The 25,489-nt window shown below is 45.8% G+C and overlaps 1 protein-coding gene across 1 annotated transcript in view; it reads right to left on the bottom strand.

Annotated features, from left to right (window-relative positions):
* The window catches only part of Hip1 (Huntingtin interacting protein 1), a 138,312-nt gene that overhangs the window by 51,883 nt on the left and 60,940 nt on the right, over positions 1–25,489 (bottom strand). The window contains exons 14-18 of the mRNA XM_084597457.1: positions 19,665–19,734; positions 14,089–14,177; positions 10,639–10,707; positions 9,913–10,047; positions 7,488–7,638 (exon numbers count right to left, since the gene is read on the bottom strand). Coding sequence (XP_084453583.1) covers positions 7,488–7,638; positions 9,913–10,047; positions 10,639–10,707; positions 14,089–14,177; positions 19,665–19,734 — 514 coding nt within the window. The remainder of the gene's footprint in view (positions 1–7,487; positions 7,639–9,912; positions 10,048–10,638; positions 10,708–14,088; positions 14,178–19,664; positions 19,735–25,489) is intronic.

Below are 25,489 nucleotides of genomic sequence, written 5' to 3'. Positions count from 1 at the left end.
AGGACGACGCGTATCGCAGGACTATTGCAGGAGGAAGCATTTCATAGGAGGACACCCATCAAGGAGGAATCGTACAGCAGGAGGATGTGTATCGCAGGAAGAAGTGTTCCACAGGACACCTATCACAGAAGGAGTTATACCGCAGGAGGATGCGTTTACACCTATTGCAGGAAGAATCGCACCGCAGGAGGATGTGTAGAGGAAGCGTATCGTAGGAGGACTTTCACAGTAGGACCCCTATCGCAGGAGGAAGCGTTTCACAGGAGGACACCTATCGCAGAAGGAATCGTACTGCAGGAGCACATGCATCGTAAGAAGCGTTTAACAGGAGGACACTTATCGCAGGAGGAATTGGTCGTACCAAAAGAGGAAGCGTTTCACAGGAGGACACCTATCGCAGGAGAAATTGTATTGCAGGAGCACATGTATCGCAGGAGGAACTGTATTGCAGGAGGAAGCATTTCATGAATTCTATAGTATTAATGAGAGGGTGGCAGGCATCATAATTAGGCTTAATAAGCGGTACAAACTGAAGGTTGTACAGGCCTATGCAACTACATGTAGTTATGATGACCAGGCAGTTGAAAGGTTCTACGAAGATGTAGAATCGGCAATGCGAAAAGTAAAGACTCAGTATACTGTACTAATGGGCGACTTCATTGCCAAACAGGGAAAAAGCAGGCAGGAGACAAGGCAGTAGGTGACTATGGCATTGGTTCTAGGAATAGCAGGGGGGAGTTACTAGGTGAGTTTGCAGAGCACAATAACTTACGAATCATGAATACCTTCTTCAGCGAACGAAAGAACCGGAAATGGACATGGAAAAGTCCTAATGGGGAGACTAAAAATGAAAACGACTTCATAATGTGTTCAACCCCCGCCATTATGCAAGATGTAGAAGTAATCGGGAAAGTGCGATGCAGTGACCACACGATGGTGAGGTCCCGAATTAGCCTAAATCTGAAGAAGGAACGCAACAGATTAGTAAGAAAGAAACCCATCAACAAATTATCTGTGAGGGGGAGGGCAGAAGAGTTCAGGATATCGCTACAGAATAGGTATTCAGCTCTAACCGAGGATGGTGACATTAGATATCATTACTGAGTGCGTGGTAGAAGTATGCAGTAGGATAGTTACGAGAGGATACCGGTAAGCTGTCCAAGGAGACGAAAGATTTGATTAAGAAACGCCAGAGTATGAAAGCTTCCAATCCAACAGACCAGATCGAATTGGCCGAGATATCAAAGATAATAAGCGCAAGGTGGCCGATACAAGGAAGTATAACATGGAGAAAATTGAGCATGCTGTAAAGAACGGGGGAAGCCTTAAAGCGGTAAAGAAGAAATTGGGAATAGGCAAAAACCAGATGTACAGTCAAACCCGGTTATAACGAACTGCGTAATTCAACGCAATTTGTTCGCTATATAAAGTATTTCGCTATAACCAAACCCGTTTATAACGAACTTCAGTACCAAATTCGGTATACACGATGTCCAGACAGCGCAGCGAAAACGCACTAACTAAAGAAAAACCGTGCCGCTCACCATGAATCTACAAAAGAAATTTATTGCAGATAAATGCTCACTTATTTGCAGTAGGCAGTGATCTTCGCCTGAACACTGCATTTAACTCCATCAGCGAGAATCGCACTTTCCACACGCGACATCATTTCCACAAACTCCAGTCCGCTTCCCTGTATTCCGGAGCAGTATCGGCGCAGCAGATCGGTAGCAGCGAGGGCTTCGTGCAACGTCGGGCGAGGGCGATCGTCCTCCGGCGGCGGCTCCTCGGTCTCCTCGTTCGCACCAGATGCCAGCATGTCGGCAACAATTTCCGAGTCCAACGGGCTCGCTGTCACGGCTATGTTGTCGTCAACAGTGAGAAAATCCTCCAGGGCAACTTCTTCGGGCACAGCGTCCGGAACATCAGCGAGTTCTTCCCACAGCGTGGCAACATCGCTGTCATCTTGCACAGTGCGCGCTTCACTAGCAGCTTCTGCATCCTCTCGACATAGTCCAGCATGGTGGAAGCAGTTGCGGATTGTGGATTGCGTCACGTCTTGCCAGGCACGGTTAATCATTTCTATTGCGGCCAGCAAATTAATCTTGAGCTCGTCGTCAACCCACAATTTCACCAACAGCCGCTCAACGACGCGTTTCCTGTAGCCCAGCTTGAAAGTGCGGATGATCCCCTGATCGAGGGGCTGCAAAACCGCTGTTGCATTCGGTGGCAGGAAACAAAGCTTGATGTTCTTGAGCGTGACGCCGCAGTGGTGCGCAGAACAGTTATCGAGGAGGAGGCCTCTGATGGCCGACTGGTTTTTCAAAATGGTGATTAACGTGCTCCGCGGAATCTTGAAATGCGCGGCAACGTCAGACTTTTTTTCGCCGCGGCCAGCGCGGCGAATTATCTCCAGCTTGTCAGAAAGCGGTAGGGCACGCCGCTGCTTCGTCGTCATCTTGCAGGATGTAGCGCCGGAATGCAAGCCAGCAGCAATGTAGGCACGTCCGGAATCGTGAGGATAGCAGCAGCACGACTTGCAAACGCGAACAAAGAAAGCTCCGAGGATGCGGGAAAGTTCGCCACTGACGTGTTCGTTGTTCGGAGGCTGCCTTCCCTTCGCCCAAACTTGAAACCAGTTCTGGCCGGTGTTGCTTCTTTCTCGAAGCGCAATAGGTCCGGAGCTGCTCGAACGTCTTTGATCACATGGTAGGCAGCTGCCGAATAGGAGCGCTGCAAAGAGAGGCTGGCCGATGGCGCGGATTTTAAAGGCTACTCACGCTACTCCGGGCGACGGCCGCTCATGCGTACAGGAGGGTCCCTCGTGGAAGCTGCTGTAGAGAGCCCCTCCTGCGTTTTACGGAAGCGTGGCATCGGCGCAGAAGCACCCTAGCGGGCGCGTGATGACGTATGCGCTGTGTGAGACCTTGGGGAACGGAGCCGTCGCCAATCCCCCTCCCATCTGACAACGGCATGCGCTAGAAGTATTGCGGCCCGGCAGCGTGGGCTGCCCGGAGAGAACTCGGAGCCGGCACAAAGGCCCGCCCGTTGGCGGGCGTTTGGCGACCGATCGCGCGCGCTGAGTTCGCTATATCCGATGTGTAGTTCGTTATAAAAAATACATTTTATATGCATAATGCTAGCGGAAATTCGAGTGTTCGATATAAAACATAATTCGCTCTATCCGAGTTTGTTATATTCGGGTTTGACTGTATGCGATAAGGGACAAGGCGGGCAACGTCATCACGAATATGGACAAGATAGTCAAAGTAGCCGAGGAGTTCTATACAGATCTCTACAGTAGCCAAAGTAGTCAGGACCGTAATGAGATTGGCGGTAGAAAAAAAACAGTCAGACGTTCCACCAGTGACGAAGGACGAGGTCAAGAAAGCACTAGAAACTATGAAAAGGGGGAAATCAGCTAGAGAGGATCAGACAACTACAGATTTGCTGAAGGACGGGGGGGATATCGTGCTAGAAAAACTGGCCACTCTGTATACGCAGTGCCTGGTGTCATCGACGGTACCGGAACCATAAAAGAATGCAAACATTATCCTCATTCATAAGAAAGGGGACTCTAAGAACATTAAAAATTACAGACCAATCAGCTTACTGTCTGTTACGTATAAGGTATTTACTAAGGTAATCGCTAATAGAATCAGGACAACCATAGACTGCAATCAAGCAAAGGATCAAGCAGGGTTTCGGAAACGGTACTCTACTATCGATCATATTCATACCATCAATCAGGTGATAGAAAAATGCTCGGAATATAACCAGCAATTACACATAGCATTCATTGATTACGAAAAAGCATTTCACTCAGTTGAAACCTCGGCGGTGATGCAGGCATTGCGAACTCAGGGGGTAGACGAGCCGTACATGAAAGTGCTGGTAGATATATACAGTGAAATCTCGTTACTACAAACAACACATTAACGAACTTTTCAAATTAACGAATTTTTTAAGAATCTCCGGCAGATTTGCCATGTTTTCAATGTAAAACTATTTCAGAATTACGAATTTCAAAATAGCGTATATTTCAGAATAACGAACGTATTTTATTTCTTGTTCTATAATTTTGGAACATCAGTATTACGAATTTGGCTAAAATTAACAGCACCGCAGCTTGCAACTCTCGCGTGAAATTAAACAAACTGCCGTTTCTGTGTGTATGGTCCGTGGGCTGTAGCTATCATCATCAGGACATCTAGGACCAGCTCCTAGCGCCACCATGAAGCTATGGTTTATTACGCAGTAGCCAGCAGGCCTAGCTGCCTGCATTTTTTTTCTTCCTGTGTTGTGTGCCGTACGACTCGGTCGTTCGTGCGTTCGCGCCTGCAGGACGGTATATATATATATATATATATATATCTTTTTTTTTGCCGCTGATTATCTTATTGCGAAGTTTGTGCGAGATTGGCGATATTATTAGCCAGCGAAGTGCCAAGAAGATATGAACGCAGCTGCTTTCACTGCAAGAAATCGACGCAGCGAAAAAGCGATTCGGCGAATATGCCTACCTGTCCTAAGTAGGCGAATATGCCTACTTAGGACAGGTAGTAACCACAGATCTGGACCATAAAAAGGAAATAACAAGAAGATAAAGATTGGGATGGAGCGCATTTGGCAAGCACTCGCAGATTATTACTAGCAGCTTACCGGTATCGCTCAAGAGGAAAGTATATAACAGTTGCATCTTACCTGTACTCACCTATGGGGCTGAAACGTGGAGGCTAACCAAGAGAGTTCTACTTAAGTTGAGGACAACCCAGAGGGCTATGGAACGAAAAATGGTAGGGGTAACATTAAGAGATAGGAAACGTGCAGAGTGGGTCAGAGAAATAACTCAAGTTGCCGACATTCTAGTGGAAATTAAGAAGAAGAAATGGACACGGGCAGGACATGTGCGAAGAGAGGATAACCGATGGTCGCTTAGGGTAACAAACTGGATTCCAAGGGAAGGAAAGCGTAGTAGGGGGCGGCAGAAAGTTAGGTGGGCGCATGAGATTAAGAAGTTCGCAGGGGTCAAGTGGATGCAGCTAGCACAGAACCGGGTAATTGGAGAAATATGGGAGAGGCCTTCGCCCTGCAGTGGGAACAGTCAGGCCGATGATGATGAAGATACCAAGAAGGAATTGTACAGCAGGAGGATGTGTATTGCAGGAGGAAGCGTTTAACAGAACACCTATCACAGAAGGAATCATACTGCAGGAGGATGCGTTTCACAGGAGGACACTTATTGCAAAAGGATGTGTATAGCAGGAGGAAGCATATAGCAGGAGGACGTGTATCGCAGCAGGAAGTGTTTCACAGGAGGACACCTATCGCAGGAAGAAGAGTTTCACAGGGTGACACCGACCAAGGAGGAATCTTCCAGCAGGAGGAAGCGTTTCACAGGGTGACACCTATTGCAGAATGAATCGTACCGCAGGAGGACACCTATCACAGGAAAAATCGTACCACAGGAAGAAGCGTTTCAAGGACACCTATCGCAGGAGGAATTGTACTGCAGGAGCACATGTATCGCAGGAGGAAGCATTTCACAGAAGGATACCTATCGCAGGAGGAATCGTACTGCAGGAGCACATGTATCGCAGGAGGAAGCGTTTATCAGGAGGACACCTACCACAGGAGGAATCAATCGTACCACAAGAGGAAGCGTTTCACAGGAGGACACCTATTGCAGGAGGAATTGTACTGCAGGAGCACATGTATCGCAGGAGGAAGCATTTCACAGGAGGATACCTATCGAAAGAGGAATCGTACTGTAGGAGCACATGTATCGCAGGAGGAAGCGTTTATCAGGAGGACACCTATCGCCGGAGGAATCGATCGTACCACAAGAGGAAGCGCTTCACAGGAGGACATCTATCACAGGAGGAATTGTACTGCAGGAGCACATATATCGCAGGAGGAAGCATTTCACAGGAAGACACCTATCGCAGGAGGAATCATACTGCAGGAGCACATGTATCGCAGGAGGAAGCATTTATCAGGAGGACACTTATCGCAGGAGGAATAGATCGTATCACAAGAGGCAAGCATTTCACAGGAGGACCCCTATCGCAGGAGGAATCGTACTACAGGAGGACGTGTATCGCAGGACGAAGCGTTTCACAGAGCGTTTCACAGGAGGAATCATATCACAGGAGGACAGGTATCGCAGGAGGAACCGTATCGCAGGAGAAAGCGCATCACAGGAGGAATCAATCCGCAGGAGTACATGTATCGCAAGAGGAAGCGTGCCGCTAGTGTGTGCAAACAGTATGCACACTTCTGGGTTACAGAAAAGCTCACTTGATGGCATATCTTATGTATCGAAATATTGATATACTGAACTCTTTCGTGATCTCTGGAGCTTGACATATCCAGGATCGACAGTACAATGTGCTTTTGATGACAGCAGCAACAACTATACTCCGTTTCATACATCAAGTGCAATGCTGCCAAAGCTAGAGCTCTTGTTTGCGCTCCCGGCATCCGTGATGGAAAATAGTGCCTGCTCTTGACGAGAGGAAATAATAGTTGCTTTGTCTGCAAGCTTAATAAATCTTACATTTGCCATCAACTCCCCAGAAGCACCTTTTTTAAGGAGAAAAGATAGGATTCGGTGAGCTTGTATGTTTTGTTTGTTGTTTTTGTTTATGCCGTGCTTTTGCTGCCCGCGTTTTTGTTTGTGTCGTGTTTTTGCAGCCCCGCAACCCTGCCAGCAGTGCCCTCCATGCAACACAACACAGCAATTTCGATTGCCTTTTCAGAGCGGATTTTTTCTATAAGTTCCGCACTGCGAAGATGGCCAGGCACGCGAAGCAAGTTATTGAAAATGTGTATGCACGGAATAGAGCCCGTTTCCGTAGAAACCACTCGGCCACGAAACGAGCAAGTAGTGATACGCTTTTTTTCTTGTGAATTAATTGCGTAGCTTTCGCTGCGTTGCACCTGATGTATGAAACGAAGTATAATGTCTCTCAATAGAGGATAACCAATACTTATTTGTGCAGCATTGGTAAAGTAGTGAATCATGCTGAAAATGGTAAACTACCTTTGCAAGGTTAAACTACAGGGACGTACAAGGTCAAAAATAATAATAATAAAACAAAGAGGAACGCAGAAGGCTTGGACACATGCTCAAAAGAAAATAATTACAAAAAAAGGAAACTGCTGCATTTAGAACATCCTCCCTGCTGTGAGAAGGCATGCCTTGAAATTAAATACATATTGAGACATGTTAAGTTACACTAATTTGCACAAAACCCCTAATGATCGCTTTTCTGATGCTGCTGCAGGGAGCCAGAAGTCTAATTTAGAAATTTAGAAAAAAAATGTTATTTAATGCCTTCTTAGACAAGTTTGTGCTGCTGAAATTTTCGTTCAATAATCTTCCTGAAACCCAAAGAATAAAGCAATAAACGCAGAAACATCATTGCTGGCCGCCACCATGGTTACCACTGCAAACCCTTCTCCCAACAGGGGTGCTCACTCACCCAGAATGAGCAGCAGGGCAGCGAGGGCCTGCTGCTGCATCCTCTGCTGTGCCTGGCTGTGGCTCTCACCCAGCGCCACCATGGCAGCCTCCTGCTCCTGCCGGTCACGGGCCATCTCCGCCTGCAGCTCCTTTACTCGCTCCTCCAGGCTCTGTGCATATCAATGAGCGCAGGTCAGGCACGACAAGCCTTTCCCCTCTTCCATCATCTTCTGCCAGCTATGGTGGTTCAGTGGCAGGGCATTTGGCTAATATACAACACAAACCACAAAGCTGCGGGATCAAGGTTTCGATGGAGGTACTAACACTTCAAAGGCACCTGTGCACCATACAGTGTTGGTGCACACTAAGGGCCCGCTGAGGACAACTTTGTACGATTTTTATTTTTAAATAGATTAGACTTGATAGTGCTTTCTGGGTATGCCAATTCCTGGTCACTGCCAAGAAAACTGCGTTTCTTACTAGTACATGGTATAAAACTGTACAGCATTTTCACACTTCAAGGTGATGCTATAGCCAAATTATTGTCCCTAATGATTACCCCTTCTCCTCCCTTTCCCTCATTCATACTAGTTTCATTTAAGTAAAGATAGCGGTGAAAAAAAAAAATTTATTATCTGCAATGTTTTTGAAAACGATTCAACCTCCAAAGGGTTAAAAAAAAATACTGTGGTGTTTCTTTCGCTTGCTGTTCTGTCATTCCCTTCTCTATCAATATCCACAAGGCATGTCGAAGCTGTCCACCAAGAGATAGTTAACTACACTTTTCCTGTACTTACAGGCAATTTCAAGCTCATTCCATTTGTTTTCATCAGTCCCCAATTTACTGTGCAGTACACCAAGGCAAAATAGAGCCCTGCTTTTTACTTATGCAAAGGAAGAGTAAGAAGGCGTTGCCCCAGGATTACCCACAGCTCAACATTGCTCAGCGAATGCAAAGTGACTTTCAAAGCGAAAATCTCACAAATTTATGCTGTAAAATTCTCTGGGAAGAGCCTGACAGCCCTCTTCCTAAAATCTCAAGGGTACTATTGGCTCGCACAATATTAAACAATTATCACCACGTTGCGTGGAAGAGGAGTGAAAAAAGAAAGCTACTCAGCGTCGACAAGAGGAGCAGAGGCTACAAATCAATTTTTCAGTGGAAGGAAGCACAACTGCCCAATTATTGCAATTCGCGTCTGTGTCCAAATAGGATCATGTCAACTGCAGCTGGCCAGACCACCAGCAGAGGTGGTCTCAGGGCATGCAGGAAGAAGGAGAGCAGAAAGCATGCGTGCACCACGTACCGTGATCAGCACATACTCCTGGTGCAAGAAGCAAGGGAAGCGTGAAGGGGAAGGGCACGAAGAAAGTGCTTCAACAACACAGTGAGACGGATAGCAGAGCAAGATACAGTTCACACAGTCCCTGACAAAGACATGCAGTGCCAGTGAACCTGGTAATCCTAATGAGGCGCCGGCAGTAACCATTCCTCTGAACCGAACGCAATGTTTAGGAGGTTCACGGCTGCCACAACAGTGCCACACATTAACCGCTTTTAGCATCCACTAGGTCCATTTCCCACCACTAAACATGGGTCCTGGGGCTTCCAACATTAGCCTGCGTAGTCCAGAGCGTAGGATGATGCACTTTATTTTGTGTTCAATTCAGACTGAAAGTTACCCCACCAGAACTTTTCATGTTCCAATGAATCGTTTGCGTATAAACAAGCTGCTGTCGTTAAACGGCAAAGATACATCTAGTGCAGCAGCTTTGGCTGGTACTTGCTTGACTCCTTAAAGGATAAGTAACCAACCACTGTTGCTCTGAAAGAAAGGAAAAGAGATCAAATGATTGCACACAATAACACTGGCATTTGCTTGGTCACTGCTGTTTTGTCAACTTCTTTTATTATTTTGGCACTTCTCCACTCTAGCTGCCGAGAAAGAGAGAGACACACGTCCGGGGCAAAGGCACAGCTAAAAGCCCACTGTGATTAGTTGCTGGAAACCTTAACTAATGATGCAAGTGCACTGTAGTACTATGGTCTGCTGCCACCGCCCAAAAACACCTTCGTTGAACTATGCAGATGAAAGAATGTCATTATAGAGCAGTCACCCCCTGAGCCATGTGCTAATTCTCCAGTATTTTCTTTACACCTGTGCAAACCAACAAGTGCGTCCAGCAAAGACACATCACTTGCCTATTCTGAGGCTCTGACACTGACTGCCCCAATTGTATCCGTAGTGATTCATTTACAACCACTATCATAACTTTATAATGGGCACACATTTTTCGCACCATTACACTTTGAAACCAAGTTTCAATGGACATCAGTCTATTTCAGGCTCAGAAACCTCCGACTGCCTTAAGCCAAAAAAACCTGCCTGGACAATAAACAAGATGGGGTACTTCATTCTGTGACACACATGTGGCAAACACACCTGAACATTCTCTCGCAGGGAATGGTTATCACGTGCTACAGCTTCGGCCTCAGCACCCCGGGCTGTCAGTCCACCAAGCTGCTCCTCGGCCGACCTCTTCTCCTCGCGAGCCTGTCTCAGCTGCTCACCCAAGTCCTGTGTCAGTGACAGTGAAAAGTGCCATGCTCAGTAACGGCATATGCATGGTTTGTATGACAAGCCACAACAACAAACTCCAGGTTCACCAATTCCTCACGGTGCAAAATCTTCTGAAGCTGTTCGGACCAGAAAGACTCAAGAATTGCTACTAACCTTCAGTGCGTCACTACCCTCCCTATCTGGCTTCAACATGATGCAGAGAGATTTAATCTATCACTGCTTTATCGTGGCTAGCTACCTCAACAAAAAATGGGCACACATTAACCCATCCCCCTCCTGCGCTTCCAGTATGTAAGCTACCATATAATAATAATAATAATAATAATAATAATAATAATAATAATAATAATAATAATAATAATAATAATAATAATAATAAAAGAGTTGATGAGATAAAAGAGCTGACCAGAGACCTTTCTCTTTGCTAGTGTACTTTCACATCTAACTGCAAATTACAGTCAGCTTCTTGTCATTCAAATTCAAGGAGGTCAGAAAATTTGTCCCAGTTATCCGGAGTTAGAACTAAGGCAAACATGATGCCAGCATGAACATAGCTTCAAGGGTGCTGAAAATAACTACACAACATACCTGGCGGACTTTCTCAGCAGCCTCGGCAGCCATTTTTGCAGACGCCAGTTGTTTCTCAATCTCTGCTTTCTGCAAGAGAGACAATTTTAAAGCCGTCAGGATTGCACAGGAAAGGAGATACAAGGCAGGTCACATCAGGAGAAGTAAGTGTAAACTGTTTTCGCCAAAGAATTTTCAACGTACAATAGCTTTGACCAGTATTTGACCAGAAATAACCAAATGCAGGACTTCTGCAGCATGTTGACAGTTGATTCTGCGACAAAACAAGTTAACTCATGTGCCAAGTATGAAATCCAGCCATTTGAAAACGTAATATATCACCATGAGTTTACGTGAACAGGACATAGTGAAATCTCGTCAATAAGATTGTCACGAGGGCTGAATATTAAAGTTGTGCCATCCGAAAATCGTATTATACAAAACAAGCCCCAAATGGTCGTGAATGCGGCACACTTGACACAGAATGTTTATTACCACGCTCTGACTGTCATATTGCACTTGACTTTTTGTTTCTCAATGTCCAGAAGCAAGCTTTTCTGAAACTCGCAGAAATGAGTCGCAGTTTCATCGTTTAATGCGCTCCGCAAGCGCAACAAAGTCGCGAAGAGTGTCTAAAACTTAGCACCATTCCCGCAGGAGACCTTGTTCAAAGATAAACACCCGGAGAGGTATAGGCACACAGCATCTTGGCAGACTGCCAAGGTCAGCGCCAAAGACGGGACATCAAGGGCATGAAACTATTAAGAGATCTTCTAGAAAAATAAAGTGAATTATCAATTCTCAATGATAAATGTGCATGTGTCTGTGTGTGTGTGTATGTGTGGGGGGGATTATTAAGCTAACAAAAAGTCCTAAAGCATCGACCATGAGCACTGTCGTTACTGTAGCTGCAGTCGCACCCGCTGACAGTGTTTCGAGTCTTGAAGTAAAATTTGTAGCGATCGTATTATCAGAACCCACCTGAAAATACTGAAAACATGATTGTAGTATTAGCTGTACGAAAATAAATTACCACTATAGGGCGTTGGCTGGGTAATGAAAAAAAAATCGCATTATGCTGAAAAAAGCATTAGGCAGGATCTTGTATCTATGAGATTTGAATGCCTTCATAAATTTGTAATTTCTTAATTTTAGGATGTTCAAATAGTGAAAATGCAGTGTAAATTCAAAACCATGCAAGAGTGCGTAAAGCCTGAATGGCGCCATGACCAGCGCGGCGGCTGGCGGCGCCAGAGGGTAGGAGTTGCCGGCCTTGGTTGCGGCTTCCTGCTCTCTTCCGCGCAACCTCTGAAACTCACAATTAAATACTCGTTAATTCGAGCCCTGAAATATGGACAAGCACTGTTGATGCAGTTACAGCCAACGCCCATGAAAGGCTATGACTTGGGCCGGGTAGTACGGTATACGTGGGAAAACCCCCCCCCTTTTTTTTTTTTTGAGAGTGCCCGTTTATTCTTCCACCCTTCCAGCGAAAGCAAATGGGTCAGCCATGATCATGACGCCGACTTTTAGCCTCGTTCGCTTTAACAGGCGTTTGCTGCTATTGCACACTCCAATGATTGAGTGGCAGTAGATGGTGCCCACCTCAATTGCCCCTGGCATGATAAAGCTAGCGTACTGAAAACGAGGCTTGCACAGCCGGACAAGCGCTGGCCCTCTGACAAGTTCGCTTCCCCCCTTGCTAGAGCTAACGTCCAAAAGGTGGTAAGCACACCACAACATTATCGCTGCACAGCACCTTGGCGCACTGCCAGGAAATGCGTTCTGGACTGTAAGGGCAGAAACGGAAGGACACGCTAATGACTGACGCCCTTTTTTTTTCGAATTCAAAGGCAAAAATCAAGGGTGAGTGGGTGGGTTTATTATGTGAGTGGGTTTGTTACGCAAGTAAATACGATAAATTTACCGTAATGCAAATGGTTCTTAGTTTTTTTGAGACTATTCGATAATTCGAACTTTTTTCAAGGTCCCATTACGTTCAAATTAACGAGCTTTTACTGTAAATACTATTTGAAAACCAGTTGAAGTCTCGAACATTTGCTCCCTCTATAACTTGCACAATGGAGAGCTGAAACAGAATCTAGCTGCAATACAGCCATCAAAATTAGGGATATGGAACATTCAAAATTTCAAACAGCTTCCGAATGGTATTTGCTGTTCAATTCAATTTGCAACATATTTTCACTACAAGAACTATTGGTCTGAACAGTAAAAGTGCAGTTCCAAAACGTCCTAAACTTTCAAAAATTGCTAACTTCTGGTTGACCTGAACAGGCAGTGAAACGTTAACATTTCCAAAAGAGCAAATATCTTGCACTTGTCACACAACTTGACATGCAACTGCTTCAACTGTTCTCAATTTTTGTCAGAACACAAAAGCTACACGTATTATGCCACACAGTGGTCAAGAAAGAATGTACAACAGAAGCATCAGGCTCAAAACCAGCTACCGCAACGCATGCATAAACTGCGCAAGCTATGGTACCTAACACAATGATTTCAGCTTCATACATTTGCGGTTTTACGACAGAATTTGGGTGGTGGAGGCATGCAGTCATGCAGTCCACTGAAAAAAATTTAATGCCTTCTGTAATGCTCACTAGACAATTTTGTGCTGCCAAGATGTTCTGCTTAATGATCCTCCTTAAATAAAAAACGTAAATGTAATTTGTAAATTGGTTTATAGGAAAGGAAAAGTGCAGTATCTGTCACACTTTTTCTGAGCGCACCAGCCCTGTAAAGGAAGTGAGGAAAGCGGGAGTGAAAGTGTAAAAGAGAAAGAGCAAAGGGCTACAAAGTAATTTCAACCACCTGGGATCTTCAACATGTACCAGCATTGCACAGCATGCAGACATCACTTCGTTTCACTCCCATGAAAATGCAGCCCCCGAAGGTAGAGTTTGATCCTGGTTACTCTGGTACAGCAGTCGGGCGTCTTAACCACTATGCCGCCACAGTAGGGCTTGATTCAATATTTGACAGCATTTTTTTGCCATATTCGTATTCAAAAGTATCAATATTTGCACACCCCTGCTTTTTAATTAATACCTAGCAAGCCTTACAGGTACAACGCATCAGTATTATGCCAATGATGGGAGAAAATGTTTTCAATATGTATGTTTCCATTGCTGTGTTTTGTGGAAAAACATCTCTCTTTATTTTCAAATGCCTGTGCCCATTTTCGAAATCATTTGAAAATATTCTGTTTGCAACTAATTTTCATTATTTACATCCGCTCTGTGCCCAAAAATTTGTTATTCACATCACTCTAAGAAATGTGCTTTTTTCTGGCCATAGTTCGCAAAAATTTAATCTTTAGTTTATCTTGGCAGCATTTGAATAACATGCCGAACATCCAATTTAACTTGCGCCGAGTGTTCAATATTTCAATTCCCTTCGCAGCCAAAATTCCTCTGTTTGCATAGGTCTGATCCAGAGTCGAATACTTACTGCCCTGAGCAGGCCAATGTGCTCTTCACGAAGCGTAGTGTAGACCTCCTTCATCTTGTGGAACTTCTCCTCATTGCTCTTGGCCCTCTCTGCACGTGGAGAGCATTAAACGAATAATATTCACTGTGGAAGTTTTAGCCATGAATTATATTAGTCAGGGTCTACCAGTGACGACTAGTCCCAGCAAAAGTCTTCAAAGTAGGACTAGGTGCTTGATGGCTGAGATAAACTCCCTACCCGAAATGGCAGACCATGCTATCAAGTCACCCAGCCTAACCCCAGCCGGTCTCGAGGGAGAGTGCACTTCTCTTCTCTTACGGACTCTCCAATGGGGTCTGTTTCCATCGCCCTCCGTGCCTCGGTGGGGTCGCCACCGCCCCACTGCTGCTCCTCCGCTACAGCCGTTCCCACACTAGGGAAACGCGCGCTTGCGTTTAGCTCCGCCTGCGTCAGTTGCAACTGGCAGGCCCTGACATTTCGCCACTTATGGTTTATACAAAGGCCGTAATCAGCATCGAACATTTATCGTGTACGAGGAATAATATAAAGTCAACAATCCGCTCACGCGCGCGCGCCTTCGTCAGTGCGGCTGTGAACGGTCGAATGAAGCTTCGGGTACACTTCAACAGTTTTTGCCCCTAAGTTTTGTACAAAAATAAATTTACCAGGCTATGCAATGTGTCTTTGAATGTTGTAAGCAGGTGTAGCGCGACCTGACCTGAGTGCGTGGTGAACTGTTGGGTGGAGATTCTGTCAACTGCTACCGTTTTCGTTTAGATCAAAAGAGGCACCGGAGAAAATTCATGGCATGTCTCAGATTCAGAGTAAAGAACAAACATTTACTCATATAGTTAAAATTTCACTTGTCTAGTGGAGTGCGCTATTCTAGCTTCGTTCAAAACAAATGCTGGAAGACAGAAGATGTATATGTAGTCTCGACTACAATTAATCAAGGCATAAACAGTTAAGCAGAATTGAAAAGAGTTGCAAACAATAAAAAATTGTGCTTCAAAGTTACAAATCGAGCTACATATTCATCAATTCATCAAAACGCGACCTTCGTCTAGAGAATTCAGTCTCAAAATCTTCCTGCACGGCTTGTGCATATAAGAAGTTGGCCTCTCGTTTATCTCTGACACTTTTTTGGCATAATTATTTGAGAAGAAGAATTCTGAAAAAGTTTGAAATATCAAAGAGGCGGACCTAATTACATGGCTGTTGTCGATTCCTTACGGGCAACTCAGTGCTGAATTTTCAAGTGCTGATTGAATCAGGATCTTAAGTACTTGGAAAACATTTGTGTGTAGTAGGTGCACGGCAGCGTTTTCAAAAAAAAATACTTGTCCAATAAGGCAACAAGCTCTGATTTCGGATAATGCAGTCCACTAGAATATTCTCCTCGTAGAAGAGTGTACTAGTACCCGCAAAATAAAACGGAGCAGACATATGGCCAAAATTTCATTTCGTGGCGCGCCCTGCAAGCGGATGCACATGTGTATAGCTTGGATGCGTGTTCGCCTTATCAGCAGCCCGAACGAAGGAGACCGCTTTTTCCCAAAACTCTCGCTCCGCTTTATTTTGTGGGCACTAGTACATGGGGCTGCTTATTTCGCTAGTTTCAAGAAGAATAGCGCAAGCGTCACACCCAGGTTGATTAACTTAACAATATATCCATCGACGTAAGCTAAACCGGAATATGTGACAGTGGGAAATGGGATGGCAGGAGATGGCATCACTTCCTTCAGTTCCTCGGTTACTGATTGCGGCACAGCAGAAATTATTTTTTTTTTGCATCGACGCAAGGTGCCTTGATTTTGCTCTCAGGTGAAACGTCCATCTTGACAATGCAGTCAAGTGTCGCTAGCTGTTATGGCCCTTGCATCTAGCATGTCGTTCCCTTCCGCGCAATAGCCTTTCTTTCCCGAAGAGAGCCTCAATGGGTCGCTATATAGGGCTTGAAATGTGTCTTTAGTGAGAGTGTCCTTCTTTAACTCTTTAGAAGTGTCTTGCATACCTTCAATATAGCAGGTGAACTCATTTGTAAGTCACTGCGATCACCTTCATCATTTATTGGCCTCTTTTTACCACTTTCAGCACAAGTTGTGTCATGAATATCAAACCATTTTTGATTGTTTTCATAATAAGCTTAATATCATGTAAAAAATTCTTTTAAACGTTTATTTGCAAAATTAAAATAATGTTTATACAGTAGAATCTCTGTGATAGGAAATTCAAAGGGAGACGAAAATTTTCGTATCACCCGAAATTTCGTATCACCAAAAAACGAGCAAAATCCGTTTTCAAGCCTTCCAACAGGTACAAAATATTTATTTTCGTTGAAAAAAATCGCGTACATCCTTCTGCACCTTCTTTTCTGCGAGATCTGATAACAGAGAGTTTTGAAAACTGAAAAATTGGGCCGCTGTCTTCTCCCGCACAGACTCGGAGGTCACGGCACACCGCAGAACATCGATGGCGTGCATCGTTTCTGCTGCTGTCGGCGGTGGGTCACCAACGCTTTGGTCGTAGTCATCTTCGCCACGGCATGGAATGCCAGGCTGTGATGACGCTTCCTCCACAATATCTTCAACCGTGCGGAGACCACAGGTGGCGAGGTCATCGTTCGCGGTGACGAAATCGTCGACGCAACAGTCGACGTCAAAATGATTCCAGACATCGATGGGAATTGGGTCTGGCAAATTGCGAGGCAGTAGCCACAGCGGATTTGAAAACCCCACACTTCGCGAAACAATTGGCGATGGTCGTAGGAACGATGCGATCCCAGGCAATTGCAAGAAAATGCACAGCGTCCAGAAGAGTGATCTGGAGATAGATTCGCATCCTTCCTTTCAATCTTTGCGAGGAGGCGGCGCACCAACAAAGCTTTGAAATGGTGCTTAACGCTCCTTATAATCCCAGCATCCAGTGGTTGCAAATGACTTGTTGCGTTCGGGGGCAGGAACACCACCTTAACACTCTGTAGTGTCATTTGTTTTGGATGAGCGGTGCACTGGTCCAGCAGCAAAACTATTTTTCTGTTGTGGCAAGACGTCTTGCGGTCAAGGTACGTGACGAATTCCACAAACAAAAAAGACGTCATCCATGCTTTTTTGTTCGCCTTGTAGATGCAGGGCAATCGACTGGCTGCCTTAAAGCATCGAGGCTTTTGATATTTGCCAATGACTGTCAGCGGCATCTTTTCCGATCCGTCGGCGTTGCAACAAAACGAAACTGTGATACGTTGTTTGCTCTTTTGTCCGCCCCGGCAGGCATCGCCTTTAAAGCACAAACTTTTTTCGGGCTGGAGATTGTAAAACAGCCCTGCTTCATCTACATTAAAAACATCACGTGCCTCATATCCCGCTATGTAAGACGGCAGTGCGGTTGCCATCCAGTCTTCCACAGCGGAGGCGTCGACTTTTTTTCCTTCGCCACAAACGGTCTTGTAGGAAAGATTATGACGCACCTTGAACCGGTGAATCCATACACGGAAAGTCGCCAATTCCAAGTGTGAGTGCGATGTCCGCTGCCTTCTCACGAAGCACTTTTCCGTCGATGTTGACGCCAGCCGTGACCTCTCTGAACCACGTTAGAAGAACCTCTTCCAACTTCACATGGTGGGCAGTTTTGGCTTCTTTAGAATTCATCGCGAAGTGCTGCACATTCTGCATAATTTGGTCGCGCTGATCAACGATCGTTGACAACGTTGACAGCGGCAGGCCTAGCTCCTTGGCCATGTCAGTGCGCCTTTTCTTGGGCTCTTTGTCCACCTTATTTAAAATTTCCAATTTGTCTTTAAAGCTCAGCGCCTTTCTCTTCCGTGACATTGCAGTATGATGTATCTTTTCGTGTTGCCGAGATGATCCCAAAACGACGCGCTATCAACGCATTGTCAGCCTCAACAAACGAGAAAACGAAGCAACGTGTTGCCGCTGCAGTGGAGACTCCGGAAAGCAGAAGAGCGTGGCCTGCGGGGCGGCGGAGAAATGTGGAGAGGGCCGCAAGGCCGTGCGCACAACTAAAAAAAAAAACAAAATGCGGGGGGAGGGGAGAGAAAGAGACAGAGCGGGAGTGGGGGCAAGATATCGCCGCCTTCCTTCGCCAACTTCGCTGCTGCCGCGGGTTGCCAAGCCGGTTTTTTCCCGCTGTAATTTTTTTTTTCTTCTTTTGCGCGCGTGTGCGTGATCCGTGCTATGCTGCGCACGCTTTTCTCGCTGTGCGTGTGTGCGTGGGCCTCGACCGGTCGTGATACCGAAGTTCGTATCGCCCGTAGCGAAAAGAAAAAGTGTTCGGAACATCCGATTTTTTGCCCACTGAACGCAATGCAATTTGGCCGGGGAATTTTATGAATTTGTATCACACCGAATTTCGTATCAGCCGAGTTCGTATCACCGAGATTCTACTGTAATACAACACATTGGCTAATATATGAATTGTAATAACATTTAAAACTCAACCCTACAACGTTTACTTTGAATGTTATACTAATAATTTATATCATGCAAGCATTTTGCAATTTACATTACATTTTTATGAAATTATTTTCATCTTCAGTGCTACATGGATGGTTTTGCATCTAGCGCTGGAAGACAGTTTTGCTGTTGCAGAAGAGTTGTCATGTTAGCCTTGAAGAAGCTTCGATGTGATCACTGCTCATTCAGTTTTTTTTTAAATTCCTATTCTTGTACAGGCTTGGGAAAAATTCGGACTAAAATGGACAAAAGCAGCTACCATGCCGCAATGTATGTCACATGCTTGTCGAACGTTTGCTGAGCGACAGTGTAAATATAATAAAGACTCCGTTCACATGTGTAGTAGATGACGACATGCCGCTGCAGCATCTACCTTCTGTGTCCTTTTATTTTGGGGCTGTACTCACCACGAAACCCGCCAGCGACGGCGCGAAACCAGGCAAAAGCCACCCGCCGCCGCTGAAGCAGACGCAGAGCGAACAGTGAGCAGGTCGCGCCCCTTTCTGCAGCGGAGAGCATAACTCAAGGAGAAATGTTCCCATTGTTCCCGCGGCGATTGAGAAGGCCGTAAGAAAGAGCGCACGCTCCCCCTCGAGACCGGCCGAGGCCTAACACGCTAAATCAGGAAGGAAAGCAAAGTAAACCTTCACCAAATCGAACTTGCGCATTTGAAAACATTGGCTAATAGAGGTTTTTTTCATTTCACTGAATAAGCATCATGTGGTGGTGACTGCTTGCCTCGCAAAGTTTCAGAAGAAATGTCGAAGCCCGGCCTGTGAAAAACCAGCAAGCAGCAAAACTCATAGCATCCAAATCAGCAAGCATCTGATGCCTTAGACTTACATGAACATTACATAAACGTACAAAAAAATCACATAAGGTAGTATGCCTTACCAATGGTTAGCTATCCTCAGTTTAGCTAGTTCAAAATTCATATAGTAGTACAGTTAAACCTCGATGCAGTGAAATACAATGCAACGGATTCCTCGACGCAACTACATATTAATTTTCACAACTTCACATTTGAAGATCACCATGTATTTTTAGCTTGAGCACAGTGAAGTAAACTTTAAAGCACTTGAAGAATGAATAGCCAAGACTTACTCTCCGCCTCCTCTGCTTTCTTGCATGCCTCGCTGCCTGTTGAGGCATTTGTCTGCAGCGCCTCGGTCTCCTGCGCACAAGTCACCTTTCGTGTCAGAGTCAGTCACGGCCACAGTGCAGATGCAGATATAATAAGGGGAGAAGAAAAGAAACTGCTGAACCATGTAACCCTGAAGTATCTGCCTTTCAAGCAGTCCCCAGGACAACTTAAGGGGGCAAAGAAAAAGAGAAAACAGTAAGCAGAAAAAGGTCTCAGCACGAAGGCTACTGTAAATGGTCCGAACTGGCAATGACACACTCTGCTACTGCCAATGAGGCACAAGGACACTGGTTTCCCAAAATCCAAAAAAACTGAGCATAACCTGCAGTGACAAATAGCACATTCTTGAAGGCAAAAATTCTACTTCCACTGATAAAGGAACTTTTCAAAAATTCTACTCCCACTCATAAAGGAGCTTTTAGAAGCTAGGAAAGGTACACTGAAACAGTATGTTCTCAGGCTTCACATACTCTTGGTTATTTACGAAGAAATTTACAATCAGCACCACCCCAAATCAGACAGCTCGTATTCCAGACCTATGTACGTCCAAAACTAGAATACGCTTCATCCATCTGGCACCATTCACAAGCATACCTCGCTAATAATCTAGAGGCCATCCAAAACCATGCTGCACGATTTGTCATGTCACAGTACTCACGTCAAACCAGCATCAAAGCTCTAAAACGAACGCTTTCCCTCCCAAGCCTTCAATCATAATATCACGTCTCTGCCTCCTTAATTCTTTTTTTTACCATCCTCATAAGTGGCACCCTCTCCTGCAACCTCACTCAAGAATGTCCCGTCGAATTAATCAAAGTCACCTGATAACTGATTTTTGGCCGCACTGCAGCAATGAATAACCTTTTTTTTTTTTTTTTCAGATGCAATAGCCCGAATGCTTTACTAGACGTTCTTGCTTCATGCAAAGATCGCAAAATTTTCCTAGCAAAACTAATGAGTCACCTTCAGTGTTCTATTTGACAATGCCCACTAGTCTGCTCTTGTACAGTCGAACCCGGTTATATCGAACCCGGATACATCGAATTTTGGTTATATCGAACTCGCGAAATATCCCCTTGAAAATCCCATGTAGTATAGGAAAGCCACGTCATATATCGAACTCAATATCAACGGTCGTTCGATATATCGAACTCTGCACCACGCACTGGAAAGTGTGCCTTCTCCAAAGACGATCGCATCACCCTTGGCCGTTTGCCGTGTGACGTTTTCAAGCCACGCGCGGAAGGAATCAGAGGGGACAGTTCAGTGACGGCTGGTCTGGGCAGCGCGGCGCCCATTCCCCAAAGGCGCGCGCATCTGCAGTTGTCGTTTCCCGCGCGCCAACACATGACGTTTGCAAGCCATGTGCGTGGGTGTGCCCATTCTTTTGCCGAGCTATCTCTCTCCTTCAGCAAGCGCAACGCATGCGCGAACCCTCTGCGTGCGGCGGCGGACGTGGCTATGGCGCCTGTGGATGTTAAAAAGCGGCAGCTCTCTCTCTCTCTCTATTTTTGCGAAAGCCATCTACGCGCGGCGTAGCGTAAGATATGGCGGCGGCTGCGGATGTTAAGATGCGGCAGGGTTCTTTTTTTTTGGGGGGGGGGGGGGATGTTCATTTAATATAATTTTTTATCGTTTATTCTTGCATGTATGAATCAGCGAAAGCACGTGGTCAGCTGCTGCGATCATGAAGCCCGCCCCAAGTGCGGCGTGATGTATCGAACCAGGCTTGTGCAATCAAGCCATCATGGGCAGTCTGCCAAGTTCGCTCCCCGTCACCGCAGGAGCTATCAAAAGATAAAAGCGCCCTGACGTTATCGCTGCGCAGCATCTTGGCACGCTGCCAATGAGCTGTGGATGAGACGACCGAAATGGACTGACGCGTGCCATCGACATGCAAGTGAAAATGCTCGCAATTTCTGCCGCCGCGGCGACACAGAAACCTTGTTTTGAGCTGCCGCGGTGGCTCGAGTGGCGAGAGGGACGCAGTTCCAACAAGTTTGAAAATTTTCGCTCTGTTGCTGCCGCTCGTCGCTGAGATCGCTCAGTCGCTTGCATGTGTGCAAGCTGGCCTTAAAGGGCCACTGTCCAGGGAAGGCCCTTTTAAGAAAAGGAGCCCAGTGTTTCGATCAGGTACCGGAGATAGTCTGTGCAAAATTCTACAGCGACACGCGTGCCGCAAAGCATCGAAAATACAATTCAAAGCTCCCTCATGCTCTCCTTTGAGAAGCCAGCTTCACCGCTCCCTGTGCTGGCCCGACGGGCCCCGATAATGACGTACGTACCGGGAACGACGTCCATTGGTCCGTCTCGCTGACTGACGGGAGAAGGATGGGTGTCTACCGCTCGCAGCGCGCTTTTCCCTCGCCACGGCCAAACTGAATCCAGCGGCGTGCGCTCCCTCGACCGTTTTTTTTTTTTTTCGCGCTCGCGGAGAGCCACGCCCCACCTCCCGCCAAACGCGGAGGAGGAAGGGGAATTTGTATTGCGGAGGCTAGACGACCTCGGGCAGGAGAGTGAAAAACCTTTGCGAGGGAACGGAAGGAGAGAGGCAGGATAGAATCGGGTGATTGCGGTGGCTGTAACTGCGTTATTAGTTACTCTGTTCAAAAACAGTTTGCGGCCTTGCGTTCCAGGGGAGAAGTCTCACAGTCACCGGGGAAGAAAATATTTTCGACCGGAGGGTGGACAGTGGGCCTTTAATGTATTTTTTTTTTTTTTCAAATCCTCGTGTGCAAAAAAAAAGTGGAGGGTGGGTTCATTATGCAAGTGGGTTGATTACGTGACAAATACGGTATCGTGTTTTCGCATCTTAAGTGCCGTCACAAGTAGATTTCTGTATAGCGAATTATCGATATATCGAAAGTTCATTTCGCGATCCCCTTCGAGTTCGATATATCCAGGTTCGACTGTATATTTTGTTACTTTGTTTCGTTTTCTTTCTTTGTTTTGTTTCTTGAACTGGTGTTGATATGCTGTTTTACAATGTTATTGCCCCTGCCTTATGCAACGCCCGCGGGTCTTTAAGGCTTCAATAAATGAAATAAATGAAACTGCACCAGCGGCGGTGGTGCCAGTGAGCATTTTTGCCAACTGATTTCTTGTGAATGTCACGTCCTGAATTTGTTTCCCTCTGTACCCTTATTCTTTTCATCGAAGTCGATATTCTTGAATGCTTTTATTGCACATAATGTGCAAGCAATCTTATGACAGCAACAGGTGAAATATAATACTGAGAGTGTTTGATGTTACGTTTCTTTGGCTGAAACGTACACTGCTAAGACGAACGGCTTCTGAGGCGCACTGTCTCCGTGTCGGTCAGCAGGATATGTAGCGTATGCCAAACAATGCATTTGTAGAATATCCCTATAAGAATCAGACGAATGTGAGAAACACTCGTGCCGTTACTCTTTCTGCTTTCTTTCTCCGAGGCCTTCGAGTATTGCAAATCTTGACAGGTCTCGTTATCTACCATTTGCACCTCCGTAGAAATGTAACGAGGAATGACAGCGCATGCTCGCGAAATGCTATGATTGTGGCGGTTCAGCTTTGTAGGGCACCACACCAGCACAAATAAATTTGTGCTGCGATTGGTACCATATTTAACATTTATTTCAGATGGGCGAATTGAAATGCATTCGTCTCTCTTTTTCGCATATTTGTCGTAGTTTGCTTTCAGTCATTAGGAGTGAAACACCGCTGCACTGAGAAGTACATCTGTCAGCATTCGCTGCACAAAGGCATTTACCACGCTCTATCGCGACGCATCCACGGTGGCACTCGTGTTGAGCACATACCAGCCGAACATACGGCACTGCAAGAGTGGCCGCCAGCCGAGCGTGTGGCAGCGCATGAGAACGCAGGAACTGCCCAGGTGCCGCTGAGTCAACTCAATGCATGAGGCCGAAGCATTAATGGTATACATATGTGGCCCCACAATCACATCTAGTGTCCTAAAAATGCGAAAAGAATATTGCTGTTCGTATGTTGGGATGATATTGGACTTAGAACCCACACTGCAAGACCTTATTCGAAAATTGACAAAAATATAATAATACAGTAAAACCCCGTTAATATGCAGTTGGCGGGAAGTGGCAAAAGTATGTACTCTCCGGCAGTACACCTTAATCGATTACAACAAATTTGCCATTACCCACCCTCTGAAAGTGAAGAAAAAAACCAGGCACTGTAAATTGTCCATGAATACACATGAGTGCTCAAACATTGTTGCGCTTAAGAAAAACCGATATACGAGATGCATCGCGCTCCTGTGTCTCGTATCGTGTTTTACGTCGGTTTTTCTTAAGCGCAATGATGTTTGAACCTGTCAGTCACCAACTAGCCCAACCAGAAACCCTCTTGACAGATCCGTGCACTTTATTCCCGTCCTGCAGACCAGAAGTCGGTCATTTTCAGTTGCTGCCGTGGCGGTCGCGCGGCGGCAACAGCCACCTCAAGATCAGCAAAACTGCGAGCAAGCTTCTCCATAAGGCCCAGCTACTTAGCGAATGCTCATCATCATCATCATCAGCCTGACTATACCCACTGCAGGGTGAAGGCCTCTCCCATATTTCTCCAATTAACCCGGTTCTATGCTAGCTGCGTCCACTGACCCCTGCGAACTTCTTAACCTCATCCACCCACCTAATTTTCTGCCGCCTCCTGCTACGCTTTCCTTCCCTTGGAATCCAGTTTGTTACCCTTACCGACCATCGGTTATCCTCTCTTCGCACTACATGTCCTGCCCACGTCCATTTCTTCTTCTTAATTTCCACTAGAATGTCGGTAACCTGAGTTATTTCTCCGACCTACTCCGCACGCTTCCCATCTCTTAATGTTACCCCTACCATTTTTTGTTCCATAGCCCTCTGGGTTGTCTTCAACTTAAGTAGAACTCTCTTGGTTGGCCTCCACGTTTCAACCCCATAGGTGAGTACACGTAAGATGCAACTGTTGTATACTTTCCTCTTGAGCAATACCGGTAAGCTGCTAGTCATAATCTGCAAGTGCTTGCCAAATGCGCTCCTTCCCAATCTTATTCTTGTTATTTCCTTTTCATGGTCCGGATCTGCGGTTACTACCTGTCCTAAGTAGACATATTCGCCTACTACTTCCAGTGCTTCGATAATTAACGTAAACTGCTGTTCCTTTCCAAGGCTGTTGAACATTACCTTATCTTCTGCATATTAATTTTCAAGCCTACCTTTCTACTTTTCCTGTCTAGGTCATCAATCATTATTTGCAGTTCATCCCCCGAGCTGCTTAGCAAGGCAATGTCATCAGCAAATCGCAGATTACTGAGGTATTCTCCATCTACCCTTATCCCTAACTGCTCCCATTCCAAGTCTCTGAATACTTCCTCTAAACAAGCTGTGAATAGTACTGGGGAGATTGTGTCTCCTTGCCGAACACCTTTCTTTATGGGAATTTTGTTACTTTATGCAGAACTATGGTTGCTGTGCAGCCACTATATATATCTTCTAGCACTTTCACGTACGGCTCGTCTACCCCCTGATTTCGCAATGCGCAATGCTCTCATAACAGTTAATGCCCGAGCAGCTTCCGTTACAGTAGGGCATGAATCGGCTCTTTCCAAGTCATCACTGCTGTCCTCATTCTCGATATCCTCATCGCTTTAGGGAGAAGCATAGTGCCGCCCGTTCACACACATACTCACGCAACAACCGCTTCCCAAAGCACCACAGCTCAATACAGACGATGCAATCACCGGTTGCGCACCACATCCACAAAGCAAAGAAAGGAAGATAGCCTATGTCCGCTACGT

Source organism: Amblyomma maculatum, chromosome 3, assembly GCF_055883805.1.
Source record: "Amblyomma maculatum isolate TAMU_Amacu chromosome 3, ASM5588380v1, whole genome shotgun sequence".
In the NCBI taxonomy this organism is placed as follows: domain Eukaryota; kingdom Metazoa; phylum Arthropoda; class Arachnida; order Ixodida; family Ixodidae; genus Amblyomma; species Amblyomma maculatum.
The sequence above is the reverse complement of the archived record's forward strand: the minus strand, read 5'-3'. Positions and strand labels throughout refer to the sequence as shown.